This window comes from Furipterus horrens, unplaced genomic scaffold (genome assembly GCF_987537825.1).
Source record: "Furipterus horrens unplaced genomic scaffold, mFurHor1.1.pri manual_scaffold_3, whole genome shotgun sequence".
Taxonomy (NCBI): domain Eukaryota; kingdom Metazoa; phylum Chordata; class Mammalia; order Chiroptera; family Furipteridae; genus Furipterus; species Furipterus horrens.
In genome coordinates this window covers 9051610-9064934 of record NW_028327173.1, presented here as the reverse complement: position 1 = coordinate 9064934, position 13325 = coordinate 9051610, and the positions used below count along the sequence as shown (strand labels likewise).

The window sequence follows — 13325 nt, the reverse complement described above, 5'->3', positions numbered from 1 at the left end:
CAGTGTGTAATCTGACCATAGTGGTTGCCTCTCTCCCTAAAGCCCTCTATGGCTCCCTACTGCCCTCCCAATAAAGTCCCAAACATCCCATAACATGGCTAGAAAGCCTTCCATGAAAGCCCTTTGCTAAGGCTCCAGCCACACCTTTTGCCCCTCCCTGCTAGGGTGACCAACCATCCCAGGACTGTCCTGGTTTTAGCGCTTGAAAGTCTCATGTCCTAGAGAACTACTCAGTACCAGGACTTTGGGTCACCCGCTCCCTGCCCTGTGCCTTATGCTCTAGCCAGGGCAGCTGCCTGGAGATGTCTTTCTTGTTGAATGAGTCAAGTCTTCCCTGAGAATTGCCTTGGCATAGTAAGATATGAGAGGTATGTCCTGGTACCACCTCCAGGAGCCAAATTCTGATGGGGCAACAGGACAACGCTGGGACCAACCAGATGGCAGCTGCCTCTGAGGGCTCTCCAAGGAGTTGAGAGGCTGGAGTTCAGGTGCTGGGGTTGGAGGGACACCACCCTTTGTAGATCAGCACATTCTCAGGAGTGTGTGGTCAGGGGTTGGGGTCCCCACTTGGACTGCCCGTCACTGGACACTGGATCATTCACTTTTTAAAAAGATTTTATTTATTAATTTTTAGAGAGAGGGGAAGGGAAGGAGAAAGAGAGGGAGAGAAACATGTTCAAGGGAAGCATCCATCAATTGCCTCTTGCACACCTGTAGCTGGGGACCTGGCCTGCAACCCAGGCAAGTGCCCTGACCGGGAATCGAACCTGCAGCCTTCCAGTTTGCAGGCCGGCACTCAATCACTCACCTTTTTTGGCCCCAATTGCCCTGCAGGGGACCTCAGGAGGGCTCTCCCTGCCCTGAGTCTCCATGGCTCTGTTCCTGTGACCTGGCTCAGCCCTTTCCTCTCTCTGGGCTTCAGTTTCCCTGCCTGTTTAATACAGTGAAAGCTTTCCCACCTCTGACCTGCTGTGACCATGTGCGGAAACCATTGCTTTTCTGAAACTTGTTCCCCCTGAGGGCTGGGCTGCTGTCTCCTCTTCCCCCTGTACCCTCACTGTGCCCAGCACGGAGCTGGCATGGGGCCAGGGCTCATGAAATACTTCTCCGTCTCAGTGGGCCCAGGCTGACAGCAGCCACGGGGTCTGCTCTGGGGTGAGGGTCTGCTAGGGAGCCTCTTCCTCTGGGTAGTTGTCCCTGAGCATTGGCATCCTTCTGAGGCCTGAGGACCCACCGGACTCCTCTGTGGAGGCAGGATCAGGAAGAGGGTGATCTGATCAGGGCCACCACTGTGGGATGTTGAGGGCAAGTGTCTGGTGTGTCCTTAATGCCTATCCCCTCAGGCACAAGGTGGCTTCCTGGGATCCCCCTTCACTAGCACCGCCAGGAGCAGACTCCAAGGCCTAACTAACCAGCCTGGCAGCAGGATGAGTGTGTGTGTGTGTGTGTGTGTGTGTGTGTGTGTGTGTGTCTCTCTTTGTATTCCTGATGTGGAAAGGGGCCCCCCAAGAGAGCCCGGGAACTACAGGGAGGCGCAAATCAAGAATGCAGGCAGCTTGAGACGGAAGGAGGTTTATTGTGGTCGCGGGGATTTGCTGCCACAGAGGAATCACAGCTGCATTTTCTGTAAGAGCAGAGAACAGGGTGAGTGTTCACATGTCCACATGCCCGGGTCCCCTTCTGGGGCTCTGCCGGGTGAGTAGGAACAAGGGGGTACCCTGGGCAGCACTGGGACTTCCCAAGCCAGCCTTGCCTCTGCCTAAGGGCTCTGTACCCCCTCAGCACTTCAGGCTGCTGTGCAAACGGGGCTCAGAACACATCTGCCCACCCATGCGTGAATACCCCGAGGCCCATGGACCCTCTGCTCCCCCCCCGCCCCGCCCTCAAGCTACATATGGCCAGCCCTGCTGCCCCCTCTCCTCTGCTGAGCCCTGCTCTCCTGGGGCCACGCTTCTCTTTTGTGGGGACTGGTGGGGTGCCTGCGGTCGGGACATGAGTTATTTGCTGAACCCAATGGACAAATGGGCAGGGAAGGTAACGACTGTTCTTCCCTGCCCCTGCCTCAAGGCTGCAGACGGAAAGCACTCAACACCTCCTGACCGAGTGAGAGAGCGAAGAAACGCATGGATGGGTATGTGAACAGGTACACGAACGAATGAATGACGGAACCAGCAAATGAATGAATGAATGAATGAATGAGTGAGTGAGGAATGGGCAAGTGAGGTTTCGGGGCTGGTGCGTGCAGGGAGGAGGGCTCAGAGGCAGGCACCCACCTCGTTGATCCAGTCGATGTAGGCGGACACGCGGGTGTAGACCGCAGGCTTCTTCTTCATGTTGCAGCTCAGCCCAGAGCCGAAGCTCACGATGCCCCGCACCTCCCAGGAGCCGTTCTCAGCCTGGCAGTTCAGAGGGCCACCGGAGTCCCCCTGCACCAGACCAGGCAGAATCAGTCTCCAGGCCTCCCCCAGAGGCAGGCTTGGGAAGCAAGGGCAGGGTGGGGTGGGGGCTGTGGGTTTCTCTCAGCCTTGGTACCCGCTGTTTTGGCCTCAGCCTGCCCATGTGAGGGAGGCAGAGAAGAGGTGGTTTGGGGCTGCCTTGGCCTCATTCTGAGAGGCCCTGGCTGTCAAACTAGCTCTTGATGTGCTGTGTGATCTTGGGATGATGATAACCCTCTCTGGGCCTTGGCTTCCCTAGCCGTTCAGGTCACCGTGTCTAAGACTCTGTGAGCTGCGCAGAGAGGTGAGGATGCTGGCAGCTATGCCATAGAACTGGGAATGTGGGGCAGGCAGGAATAGGGAGAGGACTAGTGAGTTTGAAAACAGGACAGTCTCTGAGTGTCCTAGACGTGTCTTGGTTCTGTGTCAGACTCCTTAAGTCCTCTGTCTCCCTGGATGGGTAGAGCTGATGGCATGAGAGAACAAGTGTAGAGGTTCTAATGAAGTTTCTTCTACACTTGTTACACTCATTTAGACCTCATAGCAACCCTGGGAAGTGCGTACTCTATCTCCATATTATAGATGGGGAAACAGAGGCCCAGAGAGGTTAAACAGCCTCAGAGAGGTTAAGCACCCTGCCCAAGGTCACGCAGCTCCAAAGTGGTGGGACTGGGACTCGCGGATATCATGTTCCACTCTCATGCTCTGGCCACAGTGCTGGGGGATGGGGGCGAGATGTTTCTCCTAAGCCTCCTGGGCCCACTCAGAGCTCAGTCTCCTCCCAGGGAAAGGGGATGCTCACGTGGGTCTCTCTACTCCACACCTTCCTTTGCCCTCCCCCCTGTCCCCTGCCACCCAGCCAGCTGGATAGGGATGGGGTGCAGGGCCCAGGCACTCACGTTGCAGGCTGAGGTGACGCCGTCACCCCCAGCACACACCATGGTGTCCTTCACCATGGCGCCCCACCAGTCCTTCTGGGTGCATGTGGCGTGATCCACCACGGGCTGCAGTCCCTGCTGCAGCTCCTCAGCAATGGGGCCGTTGGCTGGGGAGAGAACAGCGGTGAGTGGGGAGGCAGCCCAAGCAGTCCCGGCCTTTGGGGGACAGAGGGACGGATGGGGCTGGGGCAGGACCCCCATGAGTGCTGGCTAGTCTCCATGGGAACCAAACGTATGCCCTTAATGGGGAGGCTCGGAGCCCAGGGTCCCAGACTGTCTGGGTGAGAGACCCCTCTGAGGACGGGGAAGGGAGAGCGGGCTGGAGGCAGAATGAATCATAGAAAGCACTCGGAGACCATTTCTCTGTGACTTGGACTTCTAGGTTTTAATTGTCATTTGTTTCCTCTAGGACTCTGCCTTTAGTGTCGCGCTGTAAAAGATCTTTCTCAGCCCAAGATTTTCCAAGCATCCATCTGCCTTTTCCTCTAAGTCTTCAGTAGTTTCAGTTATTCGCATTTAACCTTTTATTTCGGCTGGAATTTATTGGGCGTATGGCATACCATAAGACCTAATCTCCCACCCCCAAATGGTTTGTTTAGTTTAATAGTCACTTATATGGCACTTGTATTAAGTGCTTGACAAATCCTAATCCATTTAATCCTTATAGCATCCCTTCTTATGCACTAGTTAGAGTGTCTGTTACCTGGTATGTGCTTAATAAAAATGAGCTGTTGTTCTTACAGAGCTAAGGAAATCTGAAGATGTTTAGGCAAAGAGGAAAAGTAGTGGGCGAATGTGGGTGGTGTGCTTATCGTGGGAGCCACTTCCTCCAGGAAGGCTCTGGTGATTTGCCAGGGGCTGTACTCACTCCTGAGGCGGCCCCAGCCAGTGACGTAGCAGGGGTAGTCCTGAGCCATCACGGAGCCCTCCTCTGGCAGGCATGCCACCTGGATGGTGTCACTCAGCTCCACGGGTTCCGCCAGCTTGATGAGGGCAATGTCATTGCTGGAATTCAAAGTGGAGGTGTGAATGAGCAGGGGGCCTTGGCCCCCCCAGCCAAGGCTGTGAGTTGAGAGCCAGGCCAAGAGTGACCAGGGGTCCTCCTTAAACATCCTGACTGCCAGCGTCTCACTGGCTGACAGAGATGTTGGAGGACAGGTGACCCGCCTTCTAACACCATCACCCATCCCTTTAGATGTAGCTTCTCCCACCTGTGTCTTCACATCATGAAAGTTTAACAGACGGGAGAGGAGAGCAGAAGCATTTTGGGCCACTGCAGGTAAGGCATCAACCAGAAGTTAAGCAAAGGTAACGGGGAAATTACCATGATCAAGGAGAGACCCTGGGGGAGGCAATATTTTGGTGTTTTCGTTACCAGGGTGAAAACTAGCAACCTTAGCAGACCTGGTTTGAGTCCTAGTTCTGGCTTGGCTGGGTGACCTAGGACATAGTCCTTACCCTCTCTGAGTCTCAGTTCCTTGTCTAGGGCTGTTGCGAGGGTGGTAGAAGAGATGGCATATAACGTGCGTATTGCAATGTGTAGGCACCCAATCAGGTGAGTCCTGGCTTAGCCTCTGCCTGAGGGACTCCAGGCAAGACGCCGTGAGGACCTCGGGGCTTTTATTCCCTGTGCACCTTCTGGGGGCCCCTGACCCATGAGGGAGACGGGAGGGGTGTCCGTCTCCGTGTAGCATTTTGCCGTTTTGCATGCAGGAGTCATCTGCGGGTTGTGTAGGGTGAGGATGGGGCCCAGGGACGGGGCGGGGGCAGCCTCTGCAGCTCTGTCTCAGGGACCCCGCCTTCTTCTACACCGCTACAGGGGCCGTGACGCGGTCAGCGGCGCACTCACCGCACCAGGAAGGAGTTCCACTTCTCGTGGACAAAGATGGTGTCCACGCCCACGTACACGGAGCCTTCCTCGTCGTCCACCGCCAGGTTGCTCTTCCCCAGGCCCACGCGGTAGGTCTTGGTGTTGCTGGACAGAGGAAGGGGACTGGGTCAGGGTGGCCGCCTGCTTGCTGGTGGGGAGAGAGGAACCTGGGGCTCTGCTGACTCAGCTCTGTGGCCATGGGGGAATCGTTTGGGGGAAGGGAGTGTCCAGCCCCATCGACCCTTCCCAGGGCGCAGGGAAGGACCCTGGTCAAGTCCTCTTTGACTCCCAGGTGGGTAGCCTCAGACCTCAGTTTCCTCACCTGTCAGGTGGAGATGATGTCGGAACGCCCCTCCCAGGACTGCTGCGAGGAGCGACTGCTCCCTGCCTGCGTCGTCACCTCACCTGCATCCCTCTAACTCTCCTGCTCCTCCCCTCGCGCACTCTGTTCCCTCCTCTGGGCCTTTGCACTGGCGTCCCTGCCCCGGCAGCACCTTCCCCAAGGCTGGGAGTTCTACCCTCACTTCCTTCAGGTCTTTGCTTAGAGTCTCCTTTGCAGAGAGATCCTGCCTGGCCACCTCGGTTACAATAGAACCCCTCGTGCTTCTTATTCTCTCCTAGCCTTTTCCCTTCGCTGCCATTCGGTAGGTTATATATTGTATTTACTTGTTTAATGGTCTGTTGCTCTGTCTTCCTCTAGAATATAAGGTTGCTGAGAGCACAGACTTTGTCCTCACTGCTGTGTTCCCTGGCACATAGTAGGTGCCCAGTAAACACTGTTGAATGGAGGAATGAAAGCAGAGTTACAGATACAAGTAGCTTATTTAGCCCAATGTGTAGTAGATGCTCAATAAAAGCGGCTCATCAGACTCCCGTTCTGGGCATTATCGCCATTCACCTGATGCAGTGGGCAGCCGTGAGGACGAAGTTGCTGGCAATCAAGGTGCCACCGCACGTATGCCTCCAGGTGTCATCCTTGAGGTACTGGAGGGATATCTGGAGGGGGGCCGCATGTCAGCCCACAGGGATCCTCACCCCACCACCCTCTCCACCCTCCTCCCATTCCTGCAACAGTACTTACCTGCCAGGGCCAGCTGTGGGGCCGGGCATTGTCTCCTCCCACCACCCGGGCCGCTAGGTTGGGCAGGTAGGTGGGGACCCCGCAGCTGGAGGCTGGGGGAGACAGGAGAGGAAGAGCACAGGTGAGGGGGCTGGCACCCCACTGGAGAAGGGGCAGGTGGAACTTTGGGGCAGACTGTCACAGCTGGGAGCTGTGTGGAGTGGCCAAGAGCATGTGCTCCACAGCGAGACAGACCCAGACTCAAGTTCTGGCTCCACCACTGACCAGCCACGGGATTCTGGGCAAGAGGTGGAGCCTCATCAAGCCGCAGGGCCCTCATCATAAAGAGGAGGTATTAATAGACCCTATCTCTCAAGGCAGCTGTGAGGATCAGATTAGCTCCTGCATGTATAGGGCTTAGCCCAGTGCCTGGCACATAGTAAACATGCAATAAACAGGAGCTGCTATTATTATTACTGCTGTGGTTGTTGTTAGCTAGAAGGGCTCTTAATCAAGTGCTTTCATTTGCCGAAACAGCCAGTGAGATTCAGAGAGGCGAAGAGATTTGTCCAGGTCCTGCCGAGAGTGAGTGACATTCACGCCAGGTTTGTTGATCCCTAATCTGGGAGAAGGCCACCACCCCGGGGGAATAAATATTCCCAAGGGAGCGATGCTGATGCTGGAAAAGGCAAGGACGAGTGTCCCCTGGATGAGCCGTGGGCCCGGGGCTCTCCACCCCTCATCTCTAATCCGCACCCTGGCAGGTCAGGTCATCAGTTCTATTTTGTAGAGATGGAAGTGAGGTTGCCAAGCAGGCAAGTGGCTGATCTCACACAGCTGGTGAGCAGTACCTGAACCCGCAGCAGGGGACCCCAAGCTCCTTTCTGGGAGGCCACCGGCGAGCTCACAGCCCGTGGCTGCACCCAGACCCCCACCCTCAGCTTACCGCAGGCCAGGAGCGCGGCAAGGACTGTGATGCTCAGCATGTTGTGTGTGCTCAGGACCAAGTGACCGCTGAGGCTGGTGCGACACACTTATAGACAGAAGTGGGGTGGGGTCCACCCATCCCACCCCACCCCATCCGGTCAAGGCTGAGCCACCCCTTGGGAAGAAACCTGTTCTTACAAGGCCCTTTCCCTGACCTTGGGTGGTTACTGTTTAATTTGGGCAGGAGATGGGGAGGGCGGGCTCAAGGCATGAATTCCCCCAGATAACCTGAGACAGCAAATCCTGAGGTTTGCAGGTTTGGGGGGCCCCCGCCACTCTGCTCAGAGTGTGTTCTTCTTTCTCCCTAACTCATTCTTTTAATTATTATTTACTGGGCACCTACATGGTGTCAAGGCTTCTTGCATGCACTTAATTCTCCCAACAACATGCAGTAGACATTGTCATCCGCTTATTAAAGCTGAGGCAGCTGAGACTCAGGGGTCAGGGACCGTCCACGGTCACACAGCTGGGCAACAACAGAACCAGGATTGGAAGTCAGCGCTTCTAACACCAGTCCGGGGCTTCAGACTGCCGGGACACCCCAATTCCTTCCATCCTTGGAGCTTCATCTCTTTTTCTTTCTTCTCTTTTTGTTGTTTTCTCTCTTTTTCTTTCTCCCTCATTCAACTAGTATTGTCTGGGCATGGGGCACCCCTGTCTCCAGCACCCGCTTCCCGGGTTTTGGGCAGAGGCTGAGGTATGGGCAACCCCCGGAAGACGCCTGGTTGGCCAGACTCCTACTCGGAGCCAGCTTGGTTGTCTGCCCTCAGACTCCCCGTCTCTAAAATGGGCCAGCAGGACCAGACACACTCTTAGGCTTCTGTCAGTCCTAAGGTTTCGTGACTTGAACGTCAAGGTTGAGTGGCAGATGTGGGTTCATGGCACTTCGTGTGGGTCCAAGCACTGGGTGCCCAGAGGTTCCATCCAGAGCCCCTGCAGTTTGGGGTCAGTCTGTCCCATAGAGCGCCTGGTTTAATCCACGTGCCTCCAGGCACGACCTCAGCCTGGTGGGTTAGATTCTGCTCTTCCTCCTCCTTCTACTCATCTGCGTGCTCCTCAGAAGCTGTCTTCTGACCTGGGCACACTGGTCACCTTAGGAATTATTTCCCAGAAAAAAAATTCAGAGCACATGTGCCCTGTTGTTAATGGTGGTTATCTGGGGTTGGAGAAGGTTCTAACTTGAATATTTTACACATTAAATCTTTTTTAAAGAAGAAACAATCAGGCTTTACTTGGGTAATATAAAAATTAACCAAGTTTTCTTTTTTTCCCCTTCTTTCTTTCAATATAAAAATCAGTCAAGTTTTGATAAATGTAAAAGACGCTGAGATGGGAGAGGAGGGCGTGTGTAGGGTCTGCCCTGCTGTCGCGGCTCAGGGCCCAGGTCTGGGGTGTCTGAGGGATCTCAGGCCATGGGAACTTTCTGTTGCTTTCTAGAGGCTGGTCAGCGGCTACTGCCTGATACACCACAGACTCAGCAGAGGGTCACCAGGGTCTGACGTCATCAACAGAGATATGGACTGAGCCAGGTAACAGCTAAGACTCCTGGTTTCTGTCTCAGTCAGCGACTTGCTGAGTGACCCCAGACCTTGGACAACCTTTTTGGGTCTCAGTTTCTCTTGAACAACCTGGCAAAATGATTAACTGGGCTTCTCTGTGCAGGAGTTTGCTGATTTACACTCAGAGGGGTACAACAGTTTCTTAGCGTGCATGGCAGTCACGTGTGCGTACCCGTAGACACACAAGGATGCAGCGACAGGCAGGCAGACAGACGCCCATGCCTACAGACTCACAGGCATGCACACCGTAGTGTTCTACATAGAAAGCATTCAGTTATACATGACCCCTGCAGGGCCATGTGCCACACACTCAAACATGTACCCAAATATGCAATTAGGTAGTGAGTTACCGGAGAGAGTCATTTCAGTTTTTCTTTTTTTGAATGTTCATATGGGAAAGAAGGTTGATGGCTGCTCTGGAAGGTGCAGATAGCATCCGCTTTAGGGGAATTTCCTTGTTTTAAGACATTGAGCTGATAGGGCGCTTTACATAAGGAAGCACCAGCGGCAGTTGTACCTGGAGAAAACCGAGGTCATCTTCCTCTGCTTTAGGTGCTGAAGGCGGGTTATTGAGTGCTTTGCCTGGCATTGGACCGTACACCTGAAGGAGGAAAACCCAGAGCCATTGCTTCCTAGCTGTGTGACCTTTTGCTAGTGACTTAACCTCTCTGGGTAAAAAAATGGTACGTGCCTCCTAGGGGTGCCTGCCATGTGGCAAGCACTATCTAAGTGTTGGCTGTTACTGCTGTCATTGTCATCTGGTTCTTATGAGAAAGCTTGAGTCTGGACTGTCACTGGGCCCTTTTGCCTTTGTAGGCCCTTTTTTTGAATAAAAAAATATTAAAAGTTATGTTTTATGACTGCATGGTTATCGTCGTCGTCGTCGGCAGCCGTCCGTCTCGAGAGACGATGGTGTAGCTTCTTAAGAGTCTATCTGCACCGCCGAGAATGGCTGTGCAGTCCGACTCGGGAGTGACACGGTATCTGTCTCCTCCCGTGTTGAATCGACATCTTGCGATGACGCTGGAGTGTCCTCTCCAGTGAAACTGAAGCTACAGAGCCTGGGCAGGGTGATATGGAGGGTCTGCTGTTGCCCAACTGCATGGTTATAAAGACTAACATAACCCAGTGTAAATTATATTCATTTTGTTCCCCCTGATTTTAAAAGAAACCAAACATAGCTGTGGGCCTAAACGTCTCACGGGCTCCAGGTGCTGTGCCCACCGTACTGATGGCCCATCAGCCCTGGCCGTGGCCCCTCCTCATGTCAGTTCACATGCAGCTGGGACAGCCTGGGGGATGTTTGTCAGGGCATCATGAGTGCCTTCTCTGGGCCCTGGCAGTGCCTTTAGCTGTGCCCCGGGGCAGCTGGGTAGAAAACTCCCAGGGAGCAACGAGGCAGAGGTGGGAGCTGCCTCTGGGTGTGTGTCATCCTCTCCTGACCTGTCCCCGGTGCAGGGAGCCGAGGGTGCAGGACATCATTACTGCAAGGGGCTCAAACCATCTGAGTTATGGTGGTGACACATGGGTGGCTGACCTGATTTTCTGGCTATGGTGACCAAGACTGGAGCAGCAGCCCCAGCAGGGAAGGCTTGTGGTGTTTGCAGAGGGGAGCCGTGGGGGAGGGGACTTTCTGTAACTGGAGGGGTGGGGGCTTGCATTAAGTCGAGGACTTAGAGATGTAACTCTTTTTTGCCCAGACTCTGAAGCACTGACATCATATACATGGAGGCCATTCATTCATTCATTCATTTACTCGTCCCACATTTGCTGAGCACCTCCCGTGTTCAGAGCCTGTGCTAGAGCTGGATCTACAGAGACACTGAGACCTTGTTCAGCATTGCTGGAGTTCGCTGCTGGCCAGGGTGGTAAGTATTCCCTGAACGAGAAGACATTAGTTTTGGGTGGGAACTTGATGGGGTGGGGGCTGGAAAGGACTCCGTCTCTACAGATTACAAAATGAACTCGAGGACTTGAGAGGGTGAGGTTGCTAGCACCCCACCCCCCCTTGCGCTGAACCTTGTATTTTCCAGGCTGGAGTGGGGCCTCTGAGGATCTGGGATCTCAAGGTTCCCCAGCCCCTCAGCGTCAGCTGTGATGGAAAAATAACCACGGTGGCTTGGTGAAGGCGGCCTTGGAGAAGGGCAACCTCAAAGAAGCAATGCCAAGGTTGTGGGGGTGGGTCAGCGGTGAGAGCCTGAAAAACAGCAGGTGCCACTGACAGAGGCTCTGATTTTCTCACGGCTGGGACAGGACTCTCAGGTGGCAGCTGTTATATGTCAAGTGAGGCCCACTAAAGGGGACCCACCTGGGGGCGGGCAGAGTTTCTCCTTAAAACCAGATGGAAGTCCTGGAGGCTCATAGAGGGTTTGGGAGCTGAGTGAGGGCTTTGGGGGCCAGGAGAGAGAGAGAGAGAGAGAGAGAGAGAGGAGAGAGAGAGAGAGAGAGAGAGAGAGAGAGAGAGAGAGAGAGAGTGTGTGTGTGTGTGTGTGTGTGTTGCTTACTGAGAAGATGAGACTGGGACAGGGTTTTAAGGAGCTGTCTCCCTTCTCACTCTTGATCCCTGAGTCACTTTGGACCTCTTCATTCCTCAACCTGTACCCTCTTCCCAGGCTGGGAGTTGGGGAGATCTTGTGTGGACCCAGGCTGAGAGACGTCTCTCAGCGGAGGCTTGTTGGTGGAGGGCCCTGGCATAGGACAGCTGGCCTGTCTCTCACACTCCCAGGGCTCCAGGCCCACATCCGTCATTGGGCCGCTGGGCGGGTGTGTGTGGCTTGAATTAGCCCTTCCCTGTCAGTACCATCTGTCCCTCAGCTCTGACACCCTTTTCGCTAGGACGTTACGGATCTGATGTTCTTCCCTTGGGAAGGCCGTGGGAAAGCAATGCTTAAACTAACATTGAGTGTTAATGATGGTGGCATCGGGTGGCAGGTTGGGGTGGCATTTCCCAGGAAATACGCTTCAAGGACATAGCTGTTTCAGGCCAACATGTCATCCAGTCACAGCTGGAAGGCACCTCAGCCTAGGCAGAGGACATCTGGGCTTCTGTAGCACCACCCACGTCCACCTGGGGGCAGTAACGCCCACCCTAAGCCCATACTCCAGGGACCCATGGTTGCACCTGGCAGGGGAGGTGCTCTACCGGGAAACCACAGGACTGGGAAGCACCCTTGCATTGAACAGGTCGGGAGACTGAGACCCAGTGGGATAGTGATCTGTCCAAAGCCATACAGGGAGTACCCTGGCTCTTCCCTCATCACCCCGCCACACCAGCCTGTGTGTGGTGTGGGAGGCTTGGGGTATCTTTCTGTGTGTGGGTCATGTGTGTGTTGTGTGTGTGTGAGGCTTGGGGTATCTTTCTGTGTGTGGGTCGTGTGTGTGTGTGTGTGTGTGTAGGGGGGCTCTGGAGTACATTAATCCAGAAACTACATGGTTTTGGTGCCACTTCCAGCAACCATGCTGTGCGCCATGGCCCCACGGACATGCATGTGCCCTCTGAACTGGCTAGGAGCGCAGGCTGACTTCAGTGGCCCTGGCCTGCATCCTGCCTGCCTGCTTGCCTGTGTGCCTCCGGGAAACTTTCTGGGTCTTCTTGTTCTTATCTGGGAAAGGAACCGCATCCCGCCACGGGCTGCTTGTGAGGATTAAGTGAATTAATATATATGAAGTGCTTAGACTAGTGCCTGGTGGTAGCGGGTGGACAGCAACCTCTCCCGTTAGGAGGGCCTTCTCCCTGGCTTCTGAGATGACAGGGGGGCCACCTGAGCAAAGGCACCCAGGTGACCTCCATCTGTTCCCCCCTTTCCATCCCCTCCCTCCCTGCCAACCAACAAGAACCACACACACCTAAGAATATAGAATTTTTATCTTATTTTAGTTAAAAAAAATAATTGTACCACCGAATGAAGAAGTAGCTTTTTGGGGGGAGGAGAGTGAGAGAGGAAAAAGAAAAGCAATAAGCCGAAAGGAAAAGAACTCTTTATATTCATCTGTATAAACACATCGCTAAGGCAAACGCAATCCAGGGCCAAGGCTGCTGCACTGGGGTCCGTACCTCTAATCTCTGCGGAGTCTAAGGCCAAGAAAATAAAACCTCTGCAAGGCCGACGGGGGTCTCGTAGACTTTTGGGGCATTTTACTAAAATAAAGTTATCGAGTTTAAAAAGCAGTGATGCTGTCATGACACACTGGACATTGCATAACTGGGGCCTCCACGGCCACTCACTTGTTTGGACTGGGTGACGGGCACAGTTTCACGACACAGCAACAGATACACACAGACACGCACACACGTGAGCAAGCACATGGGAGCTGTGCGGGGCCGGGCCGGTGGCACAGGGAGGGCTGGGGTCCCCCTGCTTCCTCAGGGGGTGGGTGTGACGGGGTGAGGTCCCGTCGCTGGTGACAAGGCGATGAGTGTCACTCTGGGGAAGGAAGGTGTGAAAGGGTGGAGGGAGGTCCCCTGCTTCCCACTGC

The 13325-nt window shown here is 54.5% G+C and overlaps 1 protein-coding gene across 1 annotated transcript; it reads right to left on the bottom strand.

Moving 5' to 3' along the window:
- Positions 1 to 1556: 1556 nt before the first annotated feature.
- Positions 1557 to 7331, bottom strand: CTRC (chymotrypsin C). Its single transcript, XM_090268635.1, has 8 exons — positions 7250 to 7331; positions 6325 to 6416; positions 6142 to 6239; positions 5223 to 5348; positions 4242 to 4378; positions 3335 to 3480; positions 2274 to 2426; positions 1557 to 1624 (listed from the first exon to the last, which is right to left on the bottom strand). Exons 1-8 carry the CDS (start codon positions 7287 to 7289, stop codon positions 1610 to 1612), a joined length of 807 nt encoding a protein of 268 aa, XP_090124761.1. The 5' UTR covers positions 7290 to 7331; the 3' UTR covers positions 1557 to 1609.
- Between the last annotated feature and the right edge of the window lie 5994 nt (positions 7332 to 13325).